This window comes from Cariama cristata, unplaced genomic scaffold (genome assembly GCF_000690535.1).
Source record: "Cariama cristata isolate BGI_N322 unplaced genomic scaffold, ASM69053v1 scaffold14181, whole genome shotgun sequence".
In the NCBI taxonomy this organism is placed as follows: Eukaryota; Metazoa; Chordata; class Aves; order Cariamiformes; family Cariamidae; genus Cariama; species Cariama cristata.
In genome coordinates this window covers 4,109-16,781 of record NW_009597642.1, presented here as the reverse complement: position 1 = coordinate 16,781, position 12,673 = coordinate 4,109, and the positions used below count along the sequence as shown (strand labels likewise).

Here is a 12,673-nt window from a genome sequence, read left to right as displayed (position 1 = left end):
CTGATTCTCGGTATTTCACAGCTATAAATGAAAATAGGTTTTATGTAAGATAAATATAGTTTTATATTTAAAAAATTTTACTGAATTACCCAGATCCTGATTTCTTTTTGTCTTTCTTCTTCTTGTTGGCCTTCTCTTTTTTCCCTTTCTTATCAGGCTTTTTGTCTTGTTTCTTCTCATTTTTGCCTTTCACAGTTTTACCCCCTTTCTCATCTTCCTCTTCTTCATCATCTTCCTTGGACTTCTGATTTGCCTGGTTCTTCCTGGCTTTCGCAGTGTCCCCATCAGAATCACTTCCCTCATTTCCAGCTCCTCGTCCCCGTCCTCTACGGTTTCTATGCCTGCGATGCCCAGCTCTTCTTGTCCCATCTTCATCATCCTCATCCTCTTCACCACCATGCCTGACTCTCCCTCTGGCATGTCCCCTTCTGGTTCTTGGTGTTGCTCTCTTCCCTCCTTTGCCTGTGGTGGAGAAAAAAAAAACACATGAGAGAAGACATTATGTTAGAGGGAGACCTTTCTTCCTCCTTCATTCATACAGATAATCGGGAAACATCTGAGAGTGGTCTGAAAGGAATCCACATTACTGACCTGTTCCTTTGACATTTTCTTCATTCTCAGCTGCACTGCCTTCTTCATTGTCAACATCACTGTCATCTGTGGAGTGAAAACAAAGACCAGTGCACGTGGAGTGTAGACCAGTCATTAGGAATGCAGGGGTTTCAACAAATTCTTGGTAACTACTGAACTGTACTCCATTACACCTTTTCACAAGCCCTGCTTTTTGGAACACGGCAAATAGTTTCCAAGAAGTAAGATGAAGGCAGAAAAAATAGTTACACTTTCCTTCAGCACTCAAACAAGTAAGCTCCAAAGTGATGCCATGAAGAACTCCCTCTCATGGAAGAAATATATAGGACAGGAGGACCCTCAAAAAGAAACAAAATAGCAATATCCTACAATTTGGGGAAAACAAGGAAGATGAAAATGCTTCCCAGGTAAGTCTCAGAGATTTTCTGAAACATAGGAAAGATAAGCACTGACTGATATTAAAGAAGACTAAAATAATCATTTTCTGATTTGATTGACTAGAAAGCATGAAGCTTCATAGCCACAGCATGGCTGAAGAGCACAGTCCCAGAAGAAGGAGGAGACTTGCTCTCAGTACCAGCAACCAAATCTCTAAGCATAGTGACAAAAGCTGACTCAGTTTGTTTATATGCTGTAGCACAGTCCACTTCTACCACAGAGGAGATGATAAAAATATTTGAGATGAGAGAGAGAGAGCCTATTTACAGAAACAACTTGTATCTCTGCTCAGAAACCTCTTTGGTTTGAGCTGGATCTCTTGCTTAAGTTGTTCAGTCTCAATAAGTTCAATAAGAGATGCTGTCTCTGCTACCCATCAATAACCAGGAAAGTATGCAATCTGTTTGCCTTGTACGCTTTCAAACTGGGATCATGCACATAGAGAGAAGAAAGAAAAATACTCCTCTCTTTCATACGCATTGTATCAACCATAATATTCATTAAATAAGCTCTCTGCAAACATTAGTACGAACATTTACTTAACAAGTCTGAAACTGCTAGTGGTATTCACCAGCAAGTATTTTTCAGAAGCAATCCAACTAATACCTGAGAAGCCAGGAGCTAATAGGTTCTCTTGAGGTATCTTTGAACTTGTACATGTGGACAGCACTTGAGACACATCAGTGGAATATATAGAAACACACAGTAATAGGAGATTAATAAGAAGCCTAAGAAATATTACCATAAATAGAAATAGGCAGCTACCATTCAAATCCTGTATACCATGTAAGTTCCAGACGTATGTTGTCTAACATCCTCTCTGTACAGCAGGACAGGTGACATGTCATGATCCCTATAGCTGCATTTTTCAGGTAAGAATAAACTACAGTTATCTTCCTTTTTTGCTCATCTATAATGCTTTTGAATTTTTCTCTATATTCTGTCATTCTCTACCCATTCCCTAGTTCCCTGCTTCCTTTTACAAATTTTATTAAGCCACCAGTGATCCACTGAAAATTTCTGCACAAATTGATTTATCTAGGGACTGCTGTAGCTAACTATCAGGCACAACTTCTTAGCTTTACCTAGTATCAAAGAAAAGCTGTAAAATATGAAAGGCTGCAAACAAGAAGGAATCTAGGGTCTTGTTTCACTGTGTGCAATAATGGGCAAAGGGTTATTATCCAGAATTTGACAGGCATTTTAAAACTGAGATATAAGTAGGGAGTCTAAGTTCCCTCCAGAAAATATTTCATTGTAATTACATTTCATATCATTTCCACAGCATCTGCACAATAATTTTTTAAGACTGTGCAAAAATATTATCATTCAATATCATCAGTGGAATGTGAAAATAAGTGTTCCTTTGTTCTGTCTGGACATACACCTTCTGCTGCTGACAGTAACAGGATCTCCATTTGACAAAGATCATTACATCGCTATTGAAAGCTTCCAAAGATGAAGACAGACACTTCTAAAGAGGTACTTTGCATGCAACAGTAGGGCATGGTCCTTTATTGCAACTAATGCTTTTGCTGACCTCCCTAGCCAAACAGAAATTCCCAGGGAATCACTTTAACGGTGCAAGATTGGCCTCACTGCAGATTCTTGTGGGCCCATATAACAAGCAAACAGCTGGAGGTTTATCACATATACTGAAACATGCATGAGCAGTGAATACTATTGTGCTCCAGTTGACATCATACTGACATCATAGTGAAAGTGATGATGGACTATGATGCAACACAGAGGCTTAAGCAGGGCAGAAGTTAGCTGTTGGAGTTTAATGAATTCTAATAGCATAAGGGTAACACACGCTAGTCTGGATCCAATATTCCAGGTAAAATAAAGTGTGAAACTAATTAATAGATTTCAGGCTGCTTGAAGGAAGTACTGGGAACACTACTAGAGGGCAGGGTATCTGAATAGTGACTCCTGTGTGTTCATGTCTTTTTCTCATCTAAATGCTCAGGCACATAAGTGATAAAGAAAATGTTTTTAAAGAAATTAAGAAAAAACATAAAAATAAACAGAGGTATATAATGCCACAAAGCAAGACTGGAAAAAATGACCAGTGATTTCATGGAATCATGCAGCTAGAAGAGTAGTGGGTACTACAGACATACTTAACAAGCACAAGTGCAGCTTCAAAAGTTATTTCTGCAAAAATTTAAGATTATAGCTCCAAACTGAACTTCAGAACATTCCTGCCTCCACAGTCCCAGGTTCGTACAGACATGACATGCATTGAAATGAAGAATGTTAGAGGTTTGTCCTTCTCATTCTGGTATATCCACAGGATAGGAGATCTCTCCCAGGTCTTGCGGTATGATGTAGGAAGCATTGCACTAGACTTTATTATTAAAAGAAGCTGGAAGTCAAGGATGACTCTCCGAACTTCCCATTTCCTCGCACTCTACTATATGTCATGAGCTGTGTCACTAGCATAAAAGCTGAAGCTCAGGGTAGAACTAAAAGCTATTCACGTGTGTCAGCTGTGATAGCAGTGAGTGCTGTTTAAAAGGAACAAAATCACTGAGGAGGGGGGATGAAGGAGCTTTACCACCCCTGAGGTCTGTCCTGAACAGTGTATATGCATGCATTCATGTAAGCTACATAGCCACACCATGCCACACTCACATTACAGCTATCCCTGGAGACTTGTGATTCAGACAAACTGCATTAACAATTTTTTTTTATGTTTGAGGGTTTTGCACATATCATTAAAAGACCAATGTTGTTAGGTGGTTGGGCATTTGAGCAGTAAGAGAGATAAATAAACATTACTGTACTTAACATCATTATTATTATTATTATTATTATTATTAGAAAGCTATTTCAGGTCATTAACTCTGTAATAGTTTCCAAAGAGGAAAGCAAGAGACTAGGCATCTCATAACCGAGCACTTTGGGTGCTAGTGGCAAATCCTATTTTACTGAATTATTGGAGAAGCATTTCAACAACACACAAATTACATTTCATGGTGACACTAAATCTAATGCAGTTTAGCACTACATTTAACTCTATTTCTATAAACTACAACATAAAGAAACAATAGAGTGCATTCTTCAGGCACTGTATTATCATCCTATAGGAAAACCAAAGAGTACTTCTGATGCTCTAGTTTGTTAAAATAAAAACATATAGACTTTGATGCAGGAACAAAATCATCACTATGTGGAATCCTTTTAGGTCAATATACTTGTCTTCTGATTTTTTAAACAGATCTTTATGTGATCCCACTTATCAAAAGTTCAGTGAATCCTCCATTAAAATCAAATAGATCTCATTAAAGTACTGTCTAGAATTACTCATTGTTCCAGAAAAGGGTTGATAGGACCTCATTTCTTCATGGTATTAGTATTCATAGGGCTAAAGCAGGTTATTAGGCTTTGAGTCAGCTAAGTTGAGTTTATGGGACCTACAGCAAACTATTGCTCAGCTGTTACATCTTCCAGAGTACCTCATTCTGCGTTAATGATATATATGTCACTAAGTATATTTGGAGCTATACTCCATAACTCCTTATGCTGTAGGAAACCCAATCACTTTCTGATTTTTTTTCCACAGTAGTTTAAGGGAAACTTTCTCATCTTTCTAGACTAAGAGCAGGGAAAGTGTAATCTGAGTAAGCTATCATTTTACCTGAAGTCTTATTTATGTTTTAGACTATAGCCACAAATGAGCCAACAAGACTAAAGGAGAGTGTCCTGAATATGGGCTCAAACTAACCTGCAAGTCACAGACTGCAGTGAAGACAGAACACCAGAGCGCTCAGGAGAGAGCTCAAAAAGTTGACATGTTGTCTGGTGAGGAAATGTATAAAATCATAGATGTCTTTGCTATATGAGGTGGTCATTCAGCAGATTGTGAGGGCTGTTGTATCTTTATCTTATTTTCCCAAGTTGTTTGTACACCACTTCTCAGAGAGTACTACTCAGATTTCATACTTTGGATTTTTTTTTAAACTTATTTTGTACTGACATAGTTTCCTTGATTTTTCACTGTAAGAAGGATAATGATTCGTGGAACTACCCCATAAAATATGGCCCATTCTTGTAATATTATTGCTCAATTTACTGCTGTGTAAAACTAACTGCTGCTAAGTAATTATGTGTGCTAGTGTCATAAAAAAAATTTCAATGGTATGCAAAGTAATTTGTAATTCAAAAAATTATATCAGACTTTTTATATATGTTCCAAAATAAATTTCTACTTTATTAATTAATTGTCAAGCCAATGAATGGATCATATGCAGATAGAGCCTTGCAAGCAATTATTATGTCTTCCTCTGGACTGGACGGTGCTGGACTTTTTCCAGTGGTGGAAAGACATCAACCTGGATAGATAATAAACTGTGTGCCTAACATGTAGAAATGTCAGTAGTGCAAGATCATACTAGACAACAAATGCATCTGAAGTACTAGTCAAAAAGAACAGGAAGAGTTGTATAACACTCAATTCTAGATCTTTACCTATGTTTCCATATCATTCTTTCCGATCATGTAAACATGAGAGTGTCTCACAAGACTTCTGTGAGGAGAAATATCACTAGAAGTAACATCTGTGAAACACACCAGAAATAATATACCAAGATCTCACCGAAAGTCAATGGCAAGGGCGAATTGGTGCATATTTCAACATCCAAGATTTGAGACTTTAAGACTATAGATCCCATCTTCTTAGTGTATTTCCAAATATTGGGAAAAACAGCTTGGCCCACCTTGGGCACAGGAGAAAAGGAATTGAAACACAGAAATTACAAATAAAAATTACATTTATAGAACCACAGGAACACTTAGTATTGGAGACCATGCTTGATTTTTCTTCTATGTTTTTCCCAGTTAGTGTTGCCATTTTTTCTTCTAGTGGAATAAAATAAAAATCCTAACTCAAAACCAGTATCCTGTCCAGCAATAGCTATTAATTTATGAAGTAAAATAATGATTCCTATTCAGTTACATTCACACTAGCAAATACAGTGTTTATTTTTCTGCACTTGAATTGACAAAGTTGTAAATACTAAAGAAGGCAGAATATTCATACTAAAAGTCATAAAGTCACTAGTGTCTCAGAAGATTTATTAGTCTTAATGTATATGCAGTGGCCTGCAGACTTCTACACCCAAAGAGTTTCCAGAAGATGCCTGAGGGGTACTAACCTTTCCCTCTCTGCAGATTGCCACTGAAGAGAATTTGCCTAACTAATTGTAGCCCAGTCAACATTTGAAAATTACAGATGGGGAGCACAGGGAACAAATGAAATCCATTCATTCACATCCATAAACTGCTCATTTGTTTTCTACTGGTAAGGAAAAATTACAAATGTTCGACTAAAATGACAGAGACTGAGCTCATATAGACTAAGTTGGCACTGTGGCTGGCATTAGGCACATCATCTGATTACACTCTCCTCTTTCCAGTTTCCTTCTGGGCTGTACTTACACACCATAAGGTCTGAGTGTTGTCACTCAGTTTGAGAGTCAGGACTTCTCTTAGGCAAAGTTCCCCTTCAGGGAGAAATAAGATTATTGCATGATTTCAGTGCAAGAATTTTAGGCCAAATCTGATTTTGCTATCATAAAACCTACGGAAGGTAGAGGAGGAAGATAATTCAGTGAGAAAACCCTCAGTATTTTACTCCTTTTAGGAAAGCATGGATAAAAGTTTCCAGGCTGCTGTGTCTTATACCATTTCTGTGAATACACCTGCATTTCCCTACCTATGCCAGAAAAAGATCTTACCACGTAGTGTTTTGTCCTATTCAAGGCTAGAAATTTGACAAGCTTGCAGGACCCGTTGGTTACTGTAATAAAACAACACGGAGAAGCCACATTTGCTTTGTGTCTTCATCATACAGTTGGCTTGATGGTGGGCAATTTTTCATTTTCATTGCAGTCTTTACTGTAAGAATTAGGACCAGAATATTAAGTGTCCGATGCATTCTGAGAAGTATGAGACTGTAGTAAATCATACCAATCTGACCTTTTCAGGTTCTGAAATGTGATTTACTTAGCTTATTGTTGTGCATTCATAGTACTGTTAGCATGGGAAGAATACATGTTAACATGGAGAAAACAGCTTATGTTCAAGTTACAAATGTAATATTCTTAGTGGATTTGAAGTCAGTTGTATTTTTGACTACCTCATGAGAAGACAGCTCTTTTAAGGTTGATACCTACAGCTGACCAGTTCACCTCATATTGTCTTTCTTATTTTTAGATAATAATAGGCATTTTCCATCTGATCTCTTTTAAACATCCACTCTGAAGATATGTGCCCTAGGTCTTCTTCACCTCTATGAGAAGCCTAGAATAATGAATTCACATTCATGAACCATACAATCACATAATGAACCATACAACTCCTACAATCATAGATTTTGCAGAAGACGTGCTATGAAACAAGAAGAATGGCCAAACCAGGGCTTCATTAGAGGTAAAGATACCAAAAAGCAAAAATGCATGGCCCTAGTCTGCATTTTTGCAATTGTTAGGGTGGTCCATTCTTTGCAAGAATATTTCTCAGGACTGTCAGCAATGATGAAACAAAACCTTCTGTAAAGAAAATGCAACTAGATTAGTGCCTGAGCTCTGTGTTGACTAACTCCAGCCCTTGGAACATTTCGAGTCAAAAGTGGACTGAGAACCACATTGTGAAATTGTCTCATAGTTACCTATAATGGAGCTCAAGTTTTTTAAGTCTTCTTAAATCAAGATGGAGTCTTGAATTTACTCACAGGATCTCATCTCCAAATATATCCATAACTGTCATTAAGTTGGATTAGTTTTTATTATGTTAGATTTTATTATGAATTATGTACAGGATAAATTTTCAGTCAAAATGTGTCAAAGAGTGATCATGATTCTGCAACCTAAAGATCTCAACCTTCTCCACTTAAAAGGTGTGGGATTTTTGTTCACCATGGGAATGCTAACTTCTGTACTTTGAATGAATAATAAAGTCCCTGAGTCAGAAGAAAAGTCAATTCAGTCAGATATCTGCAAATAGAAGGCAGATGTTTACAGTAAACTTAGAACCTTGATATTCTAAGAATTTGTCCATTAGAAATGCTCATAAAAATATGTAACTTCTATAGTCATGCGCATTTTATTTCTTATTCTGATAAAAATTCTGTTGAATCTGGTAAGTATTTTGCCTATGCTACTTTAAATTCTCAGCTTTTCTCATGTTAAAATGAGCTCCATTAGCACATACTGCTTGAAAATCAAACTGATCAGTAAAGGAACTTGTAGAAAAAACTGAGGCAAAAAAAAAAAAAAAAAGTTCTCAGACAGCAAAAGGAAAGAAAATAGGATAGACTCTTGAAATGAACTTCATGTTATATGCTATCAAAATGCTAAGTAGTCTCTTCTGATGTTTTCTATGAAAGCAGAACCCATTTTATTACTATTGAACATTACAAGTGTGGATTAAAAATATACAAAACACTGTTTAGTAGTACCAGACCTGGTACTTAGCAAGACCTAATGAATTCATTCAGAAACCAGTCTAGAACAAGGTCCCTGGCAATTTTCTTCCATGCTGGAGATAAGAAATGTTATGCTTGTTCCATACGAAAAACATCCGTATTTTGGAAAGAGTAGTATTGCCCACAAGAATAGAAAGCACTTCCCATATCAAACAGTTGCCCTGTGCTTTGCCAGAATAAGCCATTAAGCATCATCATCCTATATTTCTTACATCCAGAACAGTGCAGTACAGAAATATTAATCTTACTATGAAGAATATTTAACATTTCATACCAAATACTGAAAGCAGTAAGAAAAGGAGGCATTGCCTTTTTGCAGCTTATGGAAGTCACAAAATACCCTTGTTTTCTGAATCTTCCCTACAAAAGACATAAAAATGTAAGACAAGTAACAGGGTTGTGGTTGCACTCTTTTGATTTACTAGCCAGTGGAAAGCCACACTACCATGCTAGAACTAGCCAACTTACACAGCAAAGCCAAGTAAAATACATTTCTGAACAAAAGATAATGAATTGTGAATAAAGAGATTTTGTATTAGAAAGAACAAGAAGAAAACAAAATTTGCACACTGTTGAGCTACATACAGAAAACGAATACATGTTTAAGATGCATAATTATAGTTGTAATTACCATTTCCTTCAATGGCAGTTGGCTTTTCATGTTTAGGCATCGTGACTATTTCACAGGGCTGCTCCAGCTGCTACCTGTATAAGAGATCATCTGAAGGTTGAGTGGTTCAAGACGAAGTGTACCACATCAACATCGTTCTGTCTGTCACCAAACGGATGGCACTGGTGAAGTTTCACTGAGTGAAATATAAGAAGATACTAATTTCCTAAGTGGTTAATCTTTCATGAATGTTTAGTTTACTATTTAGGGTTGGCATGCTAGGATCAAAAGAATGGAAGCAGATGTTCACCTTCTTCACTATTATTACTGAAAAAAAAAAAAAAAATTCTCCTGAAGTGTACTTACTTATGACTAACATTAATGTTTAGACTTAAGTGCCTTACTGAGCAAGGACGTTGTACATTATCCACACGGGCACACTCTGATGCTGTATACAGGTCTATACTTCAGCATGTGGAGGACATTATATGGACTTTTTTTTCTCACAAAAGACAGCTTTTACCTTAGACATATTGAAATTGGATAGCTTTAACAGCCTGACACTGATTTGAAAAATTCAGCAAAAGAAGCCAGATGTTGATACAGCTGCTGGTTTATATTTGCATCTCCTTGCAGCTCCTAAAGGTTCCTTGCATCTGCCTTTATGCAGATGTTACATTCTAAGTTTACCAGTTTTACCTTATATCTACGCCACCAGACAAACTTAATGGTGAAACAAAGCAAAAATTTAATTAACAAGACAGGTCAGCCTTGGAAGTAAAATATTTGAAACAACTTGTTACAAATCAAACAACATTAAATGCAGTTCCTGATCTGTATTTAACTAGATAACTCCTCCATAGCTTCCCCAGAATTCTTCATCTAGAATTCTTTCAGTGTGACCCAGCTTGAAAAAAAGAGTAAGCATCTGCAGAATACTCCACATTCTCAAATGCACCTGCATGGTTTCTGAATCTTCTTACTCACATGACTATGAAATCCATTTGTTTTTCTTTGGAGATGTCATTCAGATGTCTGAAGGAAATTTATCTGGAAGTTTATCCAGTGATGCTGGTTACCTTACCTTATCATTTTCAAATTTTAGCATCAGGGTTTTTTTTGGAAATGCTGAAAATATTTGTGAGTGTTGTTTGGACTGACTTGAAATTCAGTTTACAGACAAAACATATCCAGGTGTCTAGTCATATTTCTATTAGAACATTAACATCCTATGTTTCAAATATTCCCAAAGAGATTAAGTCCACATATACAATTCTGAGAGGCCCTAGGCCTTTGTCTATAAAACATGTTTTCTGAACTAACATTATTTCCTTTACTGCATTCTCATATTAGTCATTATGTCACATCCTATGTACTGTGCTTTTATATTCTTGGGAAAGACTTCTAATGCCAAAAAGAAATGTAAGAAAGCATTCAAATTACCTCTGAAAATCCATAGTTAGACCATATATAATAAGCCATGATTTTAAGAACTCAGAAAAAGAATAATCAAATTCTAAAAATTCAGTTGGTCAACTTCTGTACTTCTTTAATAATGGAAATAAAAATACCTTGGGAGGGATGACGAGTATGGCATTCGAGTTAATGATTCTGCAAGTACTTGTAAAAAGCAGTGAAAGAATCGTAACATGATGTTTCACAGCTGCAGTCAAATCAGGATCATAGCCTTGATGGACCTGTGTAAGTCTTCATCAGAAATTTAAGTTAGTAATACCTCACTTTCATTTATTGGAGTGTTCCAAATTCCAAACATTGGAAAGTATTTGACTGGATACATCGAAAAAGAAAGAGACGTACATTGAGGGCTGATTTACTAATATTACCAAAAAAAATTGCATTACATCAATAACGAAGATGTGAAAGTAGTTTTCAGAAAGATAGGTAAATAGAAGAATTAAGGTCATATATGCAGTCTGAATGTGGTCTCTGGGTGAACATTTGCTAAAATATAGATGAATTGCACACCCGATTTTATCTGTTTCTCAAGGTCTCCTGACTCAGACAATGATCAGATTTAGTTAAATACTTTTACCACGGTGCAACTTTTTGGTGTAGACAAGCCAGATCCAGGCTGGTTTGTGGTTTACATTCTTGGCTGCAGGAGTTAACCGTCGCCATGAGTTCCACCACTTGCTGCCTTTCCCAGAGTACTACTAAACCTATCCATGGGGCTGCCCTGTAAAATCGGTCACTAATCAAAGCAAATAATCATTTTCTTAAGTCATCTTAGTGCAGTGATCCCATCCACAGCACAGGCCCACAAACAATTGTATTAGCATAGAAGGGGGAGGCAAATTGTGACATGATGTGGGAAAGGGCAGCCAGGGTCTGGAGGCAGAAAGACGGTGTAAAACTTTGAAGACAGGCTTGCTACTGGAGATAACATAGCATGGACCTACATCCTGTATTTCTGTTTAACCTTAGAGACCAAATACTAGGCAGAGATTGAGGACAAACTGTACCAATTTAACTCCATAGCACCCTACTGCTTCTCTAGTACAAATAGAAATACATGCATAGAGAGCATGGACAGTTTTCATTTACACAATGTTCTCTTTACAGCACATCAGTCTTGGGGAAAAAAAAAAAAAAACAACTTTAATTTAGCTGTATTTAAGAGCAGTTAAATCAGAACAACACATAGATATTTTAATGTATAATAAATTATGAAAATGGCTGCAGTTCAAATAGGTTCAGAGAACTAGGTTCATTCCTGAATGAGTTTGTTGAACACTGCAAAAATATCTGTTATTAGCAAACATGCCACATTTCTGTTTCTTTGTTCAAATCTGTGTGTCCTTGTCAGAGACATCATATATTCAAATGTTGAAGCATGCGTAGTACACAAAAGATGAGGATGGAAATACACAATTATTCCTTTACCACAGCTGAAACTCATGGGAAAATCTGTAATGAAGGAGAAATGGAAAGTATTGGTCCACATACTCTTCCTCTTACCACTAAACTGACAACCCATTTGATAGCCATCTACCAACCAGATAAATCTATCTAAGGGAAATAAAGATGACATCAAAGAATGATGACGTTACTATGTTTGGTACAAACATCGGTGCCTCAGTAAATCTGCAAGCATTAATTTTGCTTGTATTCAGCATTTAAGTTACAGTGCCACAAGTCTATTCATAAAGAAATTACCGCTGTCATTTCTTTCCTGCCACTTCTGCACATCAGCTGTAAACCTTTCTACCACAATGAAACGCTCTGAGTGTTGATTTTTCCATGTGTCAAGGTGCATTTTCCATTGGTTTCTAAATATTCTGCAAAACTTCAGGGAATAAATGATTTCCTATCAGACTTTGTTGCTAAATGTGACTCTTTTCAGGATAGGATTTTAAAATGCCATTTTGTTTTGAGGCACACAAAAAGTATCTTCTGCTCCGTTGAAGGACATGATAAAATCAAGCAATTCTGGAAGTAGATATGAAAACAAGCTGAAGTCACGGCACTGTAGCTGTGCCAGTGAAAATGCCTTTTTCTACGTAATGTAATACTTACATCGA

At 36.7% G+C, this 12,673-nt stretch overlaps 1 protein-coding gene across 1 annotated transcript in view; it reads right to left on the bottom strand.

Annotated features, from left to right (window-relative positions):
- LOC104168402 (transmembrane channel-like protein 2) overlaps positions 1-9,192 on the bottom strand; it is a 47,937-nt gene extending 38,745 nt beyond the window's left edge. Inside the window, exons 1-3 of the mRNA XM_009708983.1 lie at positions 9,153-9,192; positions 592-657; positions 90-462 (exon numbers count right to left, since the gene is read on the bottom strand). Coding sequence (XP_009707285.1) covers positions 90-462; positions 592-657; positions 9,153-9,192 — 479 coding nt within the window. The remainder of the gene's footprint in view (positions 1-89; positions 463-591; positions 658-9,152) is intronic.
- Positions 9,193-12,673: the final 3,481 nt, after the last annotated feature.